The following is a 12,493-nucleotide window of genomic DNA, read 5'->3' as shown; positions in this document are numbered from 1 at the left end:
AAAGGCCAATGAAGATTTCTCTTTGCTCAGGGGGGCTTTGCTCAAAATTCCATTAATACTGAAGCTTAGCTGAGATTTCCCCATCTCCAGCACAATTGCCTCCCTGTGTTTGTACCACTGGAAACCATTTGGGCTGCTGGCAGCAGCAGGACTGAAAGTTCTTCTCCCAGGCCATTGCAATTTGGCAAAATAAACATTCTTCCACTCGACTGAAATGCAACTTATCTTCTGTAACTACACATCCTCTCTGATTTCCAACACCTAGACAGCAGGACAACTGGAACAGGCAGACAGGTTTGAGCTGAGCTGCTGCCCTGAGGAGCTTACAGTATTTTTGATTTATCTGAAATCACTGCAGAGCCTTACAAAAGCAAAATATGCTCAACATTCCCCTCCCACAACCAAAAATGCTGATAGAAATGAAGTACAAAGGAACTTTAAATTTAAAATATTTGTATGGAAGTAGAGGAAACTATGGTAGCATTCTAAAAGTCAATATTCAAATATAAAATGAAACACAATGTTTGAAACCAGTTTAACACAATAGTGGGCTTTAAACATTTTAAACTGATGTAAGAATTCTTATTTTGATTTAGGTATAAAAACATGGAATTCAAACTTGAAAATATGCACAAGAAATCTGAATTTCACCAGAACAGTAAATATTTGCTTTGAAGACCCCTTAGAAATCTAACTTCTGCTATGCAGTGCTGCAAATCCCACGGAATGAGCAGAATTAATAGATTTTGGGGTTACTCTGATTAGAACCTGAGCGACCAAAATTCCCTCCCAATTTGGTTTTTGCTACAAATTTGTGACTACAGTGTAATGAGACAGCAATGTGCCCTACCTGGCTCTCCACTGTCAATGTAAGGCTTAACGAGTTCCCCAAGTTTTGTGTTGTCTGCAACAGCTTCCTTTAGCAGTTGCCCACAGCAAACTAACAGGAAGGAAGAACAAAAAAGACACAAGGTTAAATTTTAAAAAGGAGGCAACAAAGAAAAGGAGAAAAAAAAAAAAACAACCCAAGCTGCATACAGGAATAAGGTCACTGAATAAAATAAAAGTTGTATGTTTTTTGAGTTTGTTGATGGGATTTTTTTTTTTTTTTTGGCCAAGCGGAGGGAAAAGCAAGGAGACTGAGGATATGGAGTAAAAATAAAATAAAATAAAATAAAGAATGCATTTGGCAAAGAACATATTAAAAATGGAGATGGAGGGAATGATATTAATCAAACAGATTTCTGAAATAACAACTCAAGGGATTGCTGGTGGCTTTCACTTTTTATAAACTTGTAATTACTGACTCAAGGTACACCTGCTGAACACACCTGAACCCCACTGCTGGAGGTGCAGCACAATGCACAGCCCAGGGAAGGGACTCCCTGCTTCATTTCATGATCTTGTAAGAATTACATTGAAAAAACTGTGCTAATGGAAGATCATCATTGATTTCCAACGCACAGAACACCAGGAGATGCAGATTTCAAAGCTGAACATGAAATATTGGTGCTTTGGGCTTGCAGAGCCCTGGCTGCCCCAGTGAGGGGATTTACAGAGAGGAGCCAAACATGGAGACAACACAACAACTCCTGGTTGCAACTCAAATTTGGGAGATTATTTCCAAAGGTCTCCCTGTAAATTATTGAGTTAATAATCCTAAATTGATTCCTTTTTTCCTTAAATCAATAGCACTGACAGGCATTGACTTCCTTGGAAAAAGATGGAGCTCTTTAATCTGTTTATTGCTGTTAATCTGCATTAAAAGTTTAATGTTTAAGTGGCAGTTTTAAGTCTCAAGTTGTCCTGGAGAAGCAAATTCATATTCACAATAAATAGTGTAAAAAGATAATAGAACCTCAGTGCACAGACCCCAATTTAGGACAGCTAATATGTACACACCTAAATTCAATCCAATTCATGAGACTATTTAAATATAGATTTAAAATTTTGAGCCTGTGCTTCAAGCCAAATGGCCTAATAGAAATGAAGGATGTGCTGAATATTATTCTGAAAAATGATGGTCTTCCAACTCTGTATTAAATACTTAATTCTTCTAATATTTGGGTTACAAAATTCAACATATGGGTAAAGCAGTGGTGATGATTTTTAATAAAAAGAGCTGCAACTCTCTCATAGAGTAGTTACTTATTTAAAAAAAAACGGCAAATTTTGACCTAAATGGAACATTGTGAATCTTGCAGTCTTAGAAAGAAAGTTAAAAAAATATTCAAAAGGACAAGAACAAAATAATTTTTAATATGTTCAAGTATGTTTTGGTTTTCTTTAAGCCAATTACACAATTGATAAAAATACAGCTTTGAATAAATCTACAAATCTTTGTTTTTCATATGATATTTTAAAATACAGCAATGGCACAATAACTGACAGCAGAAATATTCTCTCAAACCTGCCTTTTGCAGGATTAAGAGGATGTGATTAATCAGCAAATTTTACAGTTTGCAGACATTTGTTTAAAATGATTTATGGTTCCTCTACTGTTAGAAGACATTACAGAACATGGAAAATATTGCACTGATCACCAAGCTGCACTTTCACATGACTGAAGTTTTTAACATTTGAATGCTAACCATGAAAAAGTCTGATGCAGAAATTTTTGGGTTTATTTTACAAAAGAAAAATGATGCACTTTTAACTAATCCCTTCGTTTTCTCATACATTCCTTCAGATGTGCAGAGCCTGAGTCTTCACTAAAACTAAAGTTCAGAGTAAATTCTGTTTTAAAAGTGCCCCAATTTTGGTCAGACAGCTGAAACTGCAGACCAAACTCATGACCCACTGAGCCACAGAAGAATTCAGAGCACTGCAGGAGTCTAACAGTAGAAAAATACAGATGTAAAGGGTATGAAAAATGATGAAATGATGGCTAAAAAAAATGTTAGAGCTGGTTTGTCACAGTCTATATACTTGGTTTACACTTCTTCATTCAAATTTTTGACATCCACAGCGATGGACAAAGAGAGACATTTTAGAAGCAAGTAAGACAGACAGCCAGCAAAAGATGAATGATCAAAAAGAGAGAAAGGGGGAATTGAGCAAAGTGCATATTTACTGAGAACTTACTGTTGACAACATCGTATTTCTGAGCTATTAGTGCTGCCTGCAGGCTCTTCCCACTGCCTGGGGGGCCACAGAAGAGAATCCGTGGTGTAAAGGGGGCAGCAGATCTGTGCCTGGTTTGGACAAAGGCAAGAACTAGAATATAAGAGAAATACAAAAAAAATTAAGGTTTTAACCGATTTATTTTAAAAAATTTAAATATAAATATTAACTTTTCTCTTTAAAAAAATAAAAATTCACGTTGATCATGGTTTATTTTCTCACTGAAACATCGAGACTCTGCAAGCAAAAGGAGGACTCTGATAAAACTGTCCTGTCAGCAATTGACTCTGAGAGGCATTTTAGAAATCTTACTATCATTACACTCCTCTTTCTTTCATCACTGCCTGTCAAACCATTTTAAAGAGCAGATTCAATTAATAATTGCTCTCTTACTATGTTGTTTTTAGCAGAAGTAATTTTTGCTTGATAGCTACAATTTTGCCATGCAAATTACAGAGGGCTGTAATTACATTTAATACTTTCTGCAGTTTCTGAACAAATATTTAAGCATAAAAACTCGGGATGTTAAATTAATGACATTTATCCAGCTGTGTGTGATTAAGACTCCTAATTACAATATTCTAGACTTAGAGCACAGTGTGTCATGACACTGCTCAGCACAGAACTGAGTGTGGATGTTTTATTCTTTCACCCATCACTTTGTGTAACTTGTAAAGAATATTTGAGCTTCTCTGCCTGATTCCACTAATTGGCTGGACATCATCCTCCTCAATTTTGCATCGAGCAGGAAATAGCACCTGCAGGTGATGAAACTTTGGAAAGACCACAGGATGTGTGAAGCATCATCAGCATTGCCACATTCTAGAGATCTGGACTTTGTTACAATCTCGAAAGAGAAGCTGAGACATCACCAAGAAGCCAAAAGATGTCACAGCTTTGGCAGTGAGGACAAATTAGGATTTATTTGGAGCCAGCTGTGCCCATCTGATGGCTAGGAATAGCAGTGGAGGGAGCAGCTCAAGCCATGCAAGTTTCCCAGGGATCAGAGAGTCAAATGCCAAGGCTAAACTTCGTGGCACTGAGCCCACCTTCCATGGTTGGCCACGATTAAAGCAGGAATGACACATCTGCACAGCCTTTGGTTCCTCTGGGATTGCTGTGGATACAACTAAAGGTGAGCCCAGGGGAGCTGCAGCCTCTCCCAGTTTTTGAGATCTTCAATTCCAATTAAAAACTCTCTAAAGAGTCCTTGCAATAAAAAAGAAAACAGTCTTTTAGTCTAAGGAATAGGACAAGCTTAAACATGAATGTTTGTATGAATTGTCAGCTATATTAAAAAAGCACAAAGGATTGGTGGAGAACATCCTGAGGATCAGGATTTGAAGTGCCACTGTCAACACATTGCTCTGAACCAACATATTTTAAGAGAACCCTCCCTTAGACACTTTGGTATCATTACAAAATCTTTTCTAACAAAGAAACATCTCCAGCAAACTCCAATTTCTGCACAGCAGACCTGAAGTATTGAGACACTAAACCTGCAGCCACATGGGATTGTTTCCATCTCTCTCTGCAGTGCCACAGACTGGGCTGGAATTCTGCACTGCCCAGCAGAATTGGGTGCCACACATCCCAGAGCAGCAGCAACTGCATTGCACTTCACTAAATTCTATAATTGTGTGGAACAATCCACAATACTACTCATATTTATGAGAACTCTTTCTCTTTTAGCTCTAGCTGGGGCAATAAAAATACTTAAAAATTGGAAAATCCTAACAGAAAAGAGTGTGTTTGCTGCATGACTTCCCAAACCTCAAGTACCACTACCAAGCAGTGCTCCAGTTATTCTGAACATTTTCCATAACCCAGTGTATTGAAAAGCACAAACATTACAGGCAAAGCACCCTGCTTACAAATGATGCTTAATTTGCAGTAAATAACCAAGTTAATTAGGAGTAATGATCCCCTAGACAGTCTCCACATCTAATTATTCTTTTAAAAAAATCTGGCTGCTTGATGCACTGCAGAAAAAAGATCTAGAGAGGATTTTTTCATTCCAGTTTTCAATTTATCTCACTACATTATTAATTAATAATAATTAATATTCAGGCGCTCGCATTTTTATTTACAATTCAAGGCATGAATTCTTTATGAATGATGATATGAACTTTTAAATTTAATTAAGTAATTTAGAGGTAATTAATGTGTAAATTCAGAATATAAACTTCCTGCTTGTTTATCTTAAAAGTGCAGCACTTGTTATTAAAAAAAAAGACCTTTTTGAGATGCAAAATTACTGGGATAGAACAGATCATCTGCAGACTGACAGCTACAAAGTACATCATCAATTGCTCTTTCTGGCAGTTCCCTTATTCTCTTCTAGAAGGATCAACATGAAAAGTCAGATTGCTTTACAGTCAAGCAAAGGCAAACAAGAATTGTTGAACAGGAAAGCTCCCAGCACAAACAGCTTTTAAACAATGAAATGCTTTTGGCTTTGAACTGCTCCTACTTGTTGTTTCAGCCTTTGGAAGGCAGTGGCCCTTTGGGAGAGGAACAATTGAGCCACAGGGCTCCCTTTTAGGAGAGACACTCACAGGAATGATGGTGACATTTGCTCTACTGAGTCAGCTGTTCCTTGGCAGCACTGGGAGCTAAGAATTTCCAGTTATCTGCACTTACTCCAGTAAAATAATTACCAGCAACAGCCCAAATGCTGTAGTAGAGAGAGCACAGCTCAGCTGGGAGCCATCTGTGGTGCCTAATCCTACAAAGTGACTCTAACAGCCAGGAACTACTTCTCCAACAACTTCTCCACTTTCTCAACTGTCAGCCTTGCCACAAAGCACATTTTTACCCTGGGAGAGGACATCCACAGAGGGCTGGTCTGCATTGATCGATTTCAGGACTTTCTGGTAGATGTGGAAAAGCTCTGGGAAGTTCCTGTGATATTCCAGCAGCTTTTTGGACACCTCCTGTTCAGAGAGATCCTCTGGTTTCACCAACCTCTGCTGCACCTCGGGGTCACTTGGCCAGTTGAAGGTTGTGTGGAAAACCTCTGCAAGGAACACATGGTTAGGAACCAAGAGGATGATTTAACAGAGGATTATTTCATTCTTAATTCTCTAATTAAGAATGTCCCTGCTAATTGCACTCCTAAAAACATCCAAGCTGAATTTTTTATTGAGCAATGTCAGGATTTGATCTCGTGATGGATGATTGATGATAAAACCCAACAATACAGAGCTGAATCTATTGGACAGTTTATTTTATTTCATGGAAGATATCTAAAAGCATCCCTGCACCTCAGAAACTAACCAGAGATGCACAGCAAAACTGTAAGCTCACATGGACAGATCTAACCTTCAAATATTCTGTTTGCAGGCTCAGTACTGAGCTTTACATTTCCCTACATTTTATTGGCACTGAAAATAATGCAACGTCAACAAACACATTTCCAAACAGCTGAAATTTATCATTTCCTGTTAATTCTTAAAGGGATCCCATTTAAATTTTAACCCCATCAGTACCACAGTGTTTCTGAGACCAAGCAAAGCTCCAGTTTGCAGTGGAGGTCAGGAACAAACATACTGCACCTTGTGTGAGAGGATCAAGCCTTTTCCCACCACTCCTCTCAATCAGCACAGTGTCTTGGGCATAAAGCATAACTAGGCAACAAGGAGGGAAAAAAGGAAAAAAGAAAAGCTCTTGTTAATTATTTGTTTTATTCCTGTTTATAACTGTTTAGATGTTTCCTAATATTAAAGGTGGCTGAATGTATTTCAAGCATATTTGCCTCGTTCTCATTTCCCAGCATGCTCCCTGCAAATATTCTACTTCACTTCTAATCAGAATTTTGCTTCACCTGCTATACAACACAGTGGGATGAAACATCCATGGATTATACATTTAATATGCACTGACTGTCTCTGTCATCCAAAGAACATCACCACCAATAAACAACTGTCTCTGGAGCCTCAGACAGAAGGAGCACTCGAGGCTGATTCTTTTCTACACACAGACCTTTACTTTTCTCCCAGGTTCTTTGGTGCTGAGACCAGTGAAACTGATTTTTTTTCAATAATCTCCCAGAAAAGTGTTCAAACTTGATTAGAAAGCATCAAAAGATAGAGAACCTGTCAGATCCCTGGGTTGCTTTTGGCTAATCATGCTTGCAGTTAAACATTGTAATTTAATTACTATTTTCAGCGTGTTTGATTACAGGTTTCAAACAAGTTCTTTTTATGACTTTCTCCTCTGTATCAAATAGCTTTTTCAGGCACTTTTCTCCCTATTAAGGTACTGACACACCGTAAATCTCATCTCCTCTCAATCTTCTTTTTGATTAACTAGACAGACTGAGCTTTAAGATTCTCATTCAGGTCTTGGTGGCACAGATATAATTGTGAGCAAAACTCAACTTCAGATGTTATTAGGTATATTAAAAATACATGCAAGAACTAGACATTAAACATTTTTGCCTAACTCTACTGCAGTGATTCTGAATTCTTCATTAACAGTTGAATATCATCCAAATCAAATCCAAAGTGACAATTCATCAGGTTGGATAACACTCTGTTCACTGTGCACTGGCGAGCTCTGCATTTATCATTTCACACTGCATTCCACACAACTGCAGTCATTCCTTACATTCCACGTAGATCCTTAAACAATAATTTGGGACATTTGGCTTCTCTTGTCAAGGTCTTGTCTATCAACCCTTTGCCAGTAAACAAACATCCCATCCAAACCCAGCCAGAATCCACCCACACTTGGAAAGGTCAAGCTTAAAATCATGATGTTTCCACTTCACTTGGTGAAGTTTACATTCCCTAATTCGACAGAAGCATGGATTTGTATTTAGTACATGAGGAACTGATTTAGTCTGAGGATAAAAGCTGATTTTTGGAGAAGGAAGTCAGAAGCAAAGCTACTTGTAGCTGCTCAGAGACACTTGGTGCAGGGTCTGGGATTTACAGAGCTCTGATGTGGAAGGAGAAAAGGGTGTGAAAAACAGGGCTTAAGGTCTCCAGGTTACCTCAGGCTTTCAAGTGACTCTGAGCCCTCCTGAAATATTCTGCTGCCTGGTGACTCTGTCTCCAGCACTGGTATTGAATTTATGGAGGATTTTTTGGGACAAACCCTTCTAGTCTTCCCTACTGGATGCAATCACACACAAACCTTGCACTGCTTACCAACATGCCTAGGAAAAATGCCAGATGATTGCAGCATCCATGCCTGCTCCTGGTTTTCAGGGAAGCCTTCCAAAATCCATCCCTATTGAACAAAAACATGAAACAGTTATTGATCCTGAAAGAGAAAAAAGACAACCCCAAAATTAACACTAGATATCAGTGCTATTTGAACAAAAATTACCTCATTCTGATCCCTCCACAGCACAGTATTTCTCATGGATGCGTGTGAGAGAAGAAAGCAAACATGGAGCACTGGTATTTTTGTGAAATGCATGCACTGATTCCATTGCCACAGAAAAATGGGAATTTATGGATTGTAGCAATGATTTTTTTTCATGTTTCAATCTTAAAAAAAACAATCGAACCAACTTCTATCTCGAATAAAAACAGCCCAAAACAATTTCTACAGTTTTGAAATATTCAAAAGGATAGCAGCCCACACTGTGTATATAAAAAAAAAATAAAGAAGCCAAACAAATCTAAAGACAGATTTAATGCCAAGAATGCTGAGGAAAATATGCATGCTTTCATTATTTTCTTAAATTATACAGGAAAACTCACAGTAATGGAACCAGCGTTCCCAGAGCTAATGAAGCAACAGAGCAAAAGAAAGAAAAAAGAAAAAAGAGCCTTTTGCTCCCTTAAGTCCTTGTTATAGCCAGCTAAGTGTTGGATTGAGCATCTTTAAAAAAACATTTACAGATCTGTGAAATACCGTAGGAGAGCTGCAGCCTCACTCAGTTTTTGTCTGATGCAGTTGCTGAAATCTAATCCACTTCCCAGTCTCAAGCCTGAATCTTCTGAACTTCCCCTAATTTATCTGTTCGTTTCCTGACCACACATGTCCTTGCTGCTCCATCCCATCCCTCCAAATAACTTTGTGATACTGCAGGAAATCTGGGAGCCATCTTTGTACAGAAATAAAGGAGATCTTTTAATATTGCATTAGCTGGCAATCATTATCATCTCCCACATAAATCTGGGGCTCTGTCAGCATGAGGTCCAAAGGTTTTCCAAGTATTTCAGGGAAATCTATCTCCAGGACTTCTGTAGGAGGGAATGGGCCATTCCAATTACACAAGAAAATAGAGCAGATTATTTAAAATTCCTTAATTAGCCCGGTTTCAGGAACATGTCATCCTGCTGATAGCTGTAGAAAATAAGAGACTCAAGGAACTGCAAGCCGTTTTTGCCACTCCCAGTGTTTGCTCTGCCAAATTAGAATGAACCACTGGCTAAGGTCACACAGGTGCTGAGAAATCAATTTATCCCTTGGGACTTGCAGGAGGCAAAGCTGCACAGTGTTTGTAGTGCTACGCCAGGAACTTCAGCACTACTTTGGAATTTATTGTGTACAAAATATATATATATATATATAGGTCCAGATCTTCTTCTGGGGAGAAATGGAATCTGAGGTCTGAAGCAAATAAATCGATGCCAATTTACACAGACTGCAAATCTGGTTTATTTTCTCCAGTCCAAGTGCAACACTTTTGGAAACTAAAACAAAGCAAATTAAAAAAAAAACAAAAAAAAACCCAAAACCACCCCACAAAACCTGATGTCACTACTGCTTCTGGCTCAAATCACATAATGTGCAACAGGCAGCAAACACAACGTTGTATTTTAACAATCCACAGCAAACTTCAAGATGTTTGCATGCAAATTTCAAAGGTCTTTAAAAGAGGCAATAAGGAATTTTATGGCGAAAAGTTTTGGCTATTTAGAACAACATAGCTCAATAAATAGTTTCCTGCAGTAAATATATGTTAAGGCATTAAAAAAAACCCAAAATAAACGTGCAACACAAAAACAGTGAGCATTTTGGAGCTGATTTCCAAAGGTCTCCGAGTTGCAGGGTATCAGTCAGTCCCTAATTAGAATACATTATCCATCTACTTGACACTTCAGTGAAATGTCTATTCCAGCACGGAGCTGCAGCTTTGTTCAGAGCAGCTTTATTGATATTCTGCTGCATTCCCTCTCCATACCCCCAGTGGCTCGGTTCTGTTTTATCACACATCAAAAAGGCCGTATGCTCAGGGCACCCCATGCACAGCTCAGAGCTGGAGGTCTGAACAGCTGCAAGTAGTGTGGTATCACAGGAGGGACAAGCTCCAAGCAGATGTCACAGATAGAAAAAAAAAAAAGGGGAAAAAAAAAGAGAGTGAAAAGGGAGTGTGGCTTGGGAACAGAGCAAGAGGAAGCGAGACACAGCAGAGCAAGACCTGACTTAAAATATGCCTATCGTGCTTGATGCAAACACTGGTCTTTTTTTGCCCTCCTGACTGTCATTAAAGTGTAATTAGTCACTTCACATGGTGAATTTGTTTCTTTAAGAGGCCATCTAGTTTTGGTTCTTGATGGCAGTAACCTTCTATCAGTGCATGGGTTGCACATTATCACAGCCAGGGTGGAACAAAGGCTAAAAGTGAGGAATTCCATGGTGCTGCACTCTGTGGTCACTGCTCCCTCTATTCCAGCTGGGAACATCCCTCCTTTCCCACATGAACCCTGTAAATAGAGATTCTGCTGCTGCCTCAATGCCAGGTGAGCTGCTCCTTGGAGACCCAGGCTGTGCTGAAAAATCAGCAGCAAGGAAGGACTTTCAAAGCCATCCCTTTCCTCTCCAGACTTCAGGAATCTGGAGAAAAGGAGATGCTCAAGGTCATTCCCAAATGTAAATCTCCCTGCTTTCCTGGCATAGCTCTCAGCTATGATACCAAGCCTACATGCTTTCACACTTTCCACCACTATAATAATGACTTGGGTATTCAAGTTCCCTCCTGTTATTTGACCTGTACATCCTCTGTATTTTTTTTTTTTAATTACCTGGGGGACTCGGGTAAAAACTCGGGTAAAGGTGACTCAGGTGAGAAGAAATAATGCTGAATTATGTGGCATATCAGGAAAAATAATCTCATCCAGAAGCATAAGGTCATGAATACATCTGCTTTTAGGAAAACAAGTGATCACAACTGTTTTTCCACATTGTTATTCAGTGGTTTTGAATAAGTATTCATGGTTTTCACTCCCAAATGAAGAAATGGGTCGGACAACAACACACAAAAAAATAATATCAGTAATAACTTTGCCAGTATGGAGCTAAAATTCTGGAGATTTTCAGGCCACAGCAGACTGAGGAGTGCAGTAGAAATATTGACAATGCAGCTCCTGCAGTTGATTAATGCTAATCAACATTAGCAGTACAGATGCTGGAAGAATCCCAAACCTTGCTGAATTTCCCATTAGAAAGGATCCTTTTATGCTCCACATTAGTTTTGTCACTTGATTAAGGTCCAAAGCTGTTTTTAAGAGTCCTACTCTTCTCAGAAAGCAGAAGATCTGGTGAATGGGCAGCTTCTCTCCCCAGATAAACCTATGTAACATCCCTTTCTTTGCAGGGAGCTCCACAGAGACAACATGATGATCTTCAGCTACCAAGGTAAAACCAAAAAGAACCAATCAAGGCAAAACCAAACAGAACCACTGCTCTCTTTGCCTTCCCTTCCAAGGGCAGCCAGTGCCCTTCTGGGCTGTTTAACACCAATCCCAAGGCATTCTGTGTCAATCTCTGGCCTAAGCTTAGTTTCTAAACATCCAAAGTCATCAGGAAGGTGGCTCAGCTCTCTGTCTCAAACCCATCCTGCCTGTTTCTCCAGTTCCATGAATTTCAAGTCAGAGGGGCTGCAGCCAACCTGTGCTAACCCTGCAAGATGAAAAGGCTCTGCATCAGCTTCACAAGTGCCAGGCTTGGACATAATGTTTGCAATAAGTTTTCTGTGTGTGCAGGAAGACCTCCCCATCTGATCCCTCGCAGTCCTAACTACATCTGTGTTAGGAGAACACATAACACAGAGCCTCAGCAGAGCTGTTGATCAATAAAAATGTTCTCCTCAGAGAATGCCAGTGACATCTATAAACCTGTGAGTGTCAAAACAATGGCACAAAAAATTCTGTGTTCCTACTGTCAGTGGGATGAAAGCTGTGCAGTTAATGCCAAGGCAATGACACCACAAGGAGAAATAAAACAAACAGCTGGTGGTACTGTGGTCCAACATACTGCTCCTAATCTATGAACATTTTCAGTGAAAACATGCTGACTCATGGTTTGAAAGAAATGGCATAAATCTGTTCAGTGATGTAAAAAGCCCACAGTATTAATTCTGTGTTGAATCACAGAAGGAAGATATTACACCTCAAATGCATAGACC

The 12,493-nt window shown here is 39.1% G+C and overlaps 1 protein-coding gene across 15 annotated transcripts in view; it reads right to left on the bottom strand.

Moving 5' to 3' along the window:
- Positions 1 to 12,493, bottom strand: part of AK8 (adenylate kinase 8) — a 67,766-nt gene that overhangs the window by 42,446 nt on the left and 12,827 nt on the right. For all 15 annotated transcript variants that reach the window (XM_085076934.1, XM_085076945.1, XM_085076937.1 and 12 more), the window contains 5 exons: positions 8,280 to 8,361; positions 6,681 to 6,752; positions 5,942 to 6,142; positions 3,085 to 3,216; positions 851 to 940 (listed from right to left, as the gene is read on the bottom strand). In XM_085076934.1, coding sequence (XP_084933060.1) covers positions 851 to 940; positions 3,085 to 3,216; positions 5,942 to 6,142; positions 6,681 to 6,752; positions 8,280 to 8,361 — 577 coding nt within the window. The remainder of the gene's footprint in view (positions 1 to 850; positions 941 to 3,084; positions 3,217 to 5,941; positions 6,143 to 6,680; positions 6,753 to 8,279; positions 8,362 to 12,493) is intronic.

The sequence above is a fragment of the Lichenostomus cassidix genome, chromosome 17 (genome assembly GCF_008360975.1).
Source record: "Lichenostomus cassidix isolate B80296 chromosome 17, HeHo_3.0, whole genome shotgun sequence".
NCBI lineage: Eukaryota > Metazoa > Chordata > Aves > Passeriformes > Meliphagidae > Lichenostomus > Lichenostomus cassidix.
The sequence above is the reverse complement of the archived record's forward strand: the minus strand, read 5'-3'. Positions and strand labels throughout refer to the sequence as shown.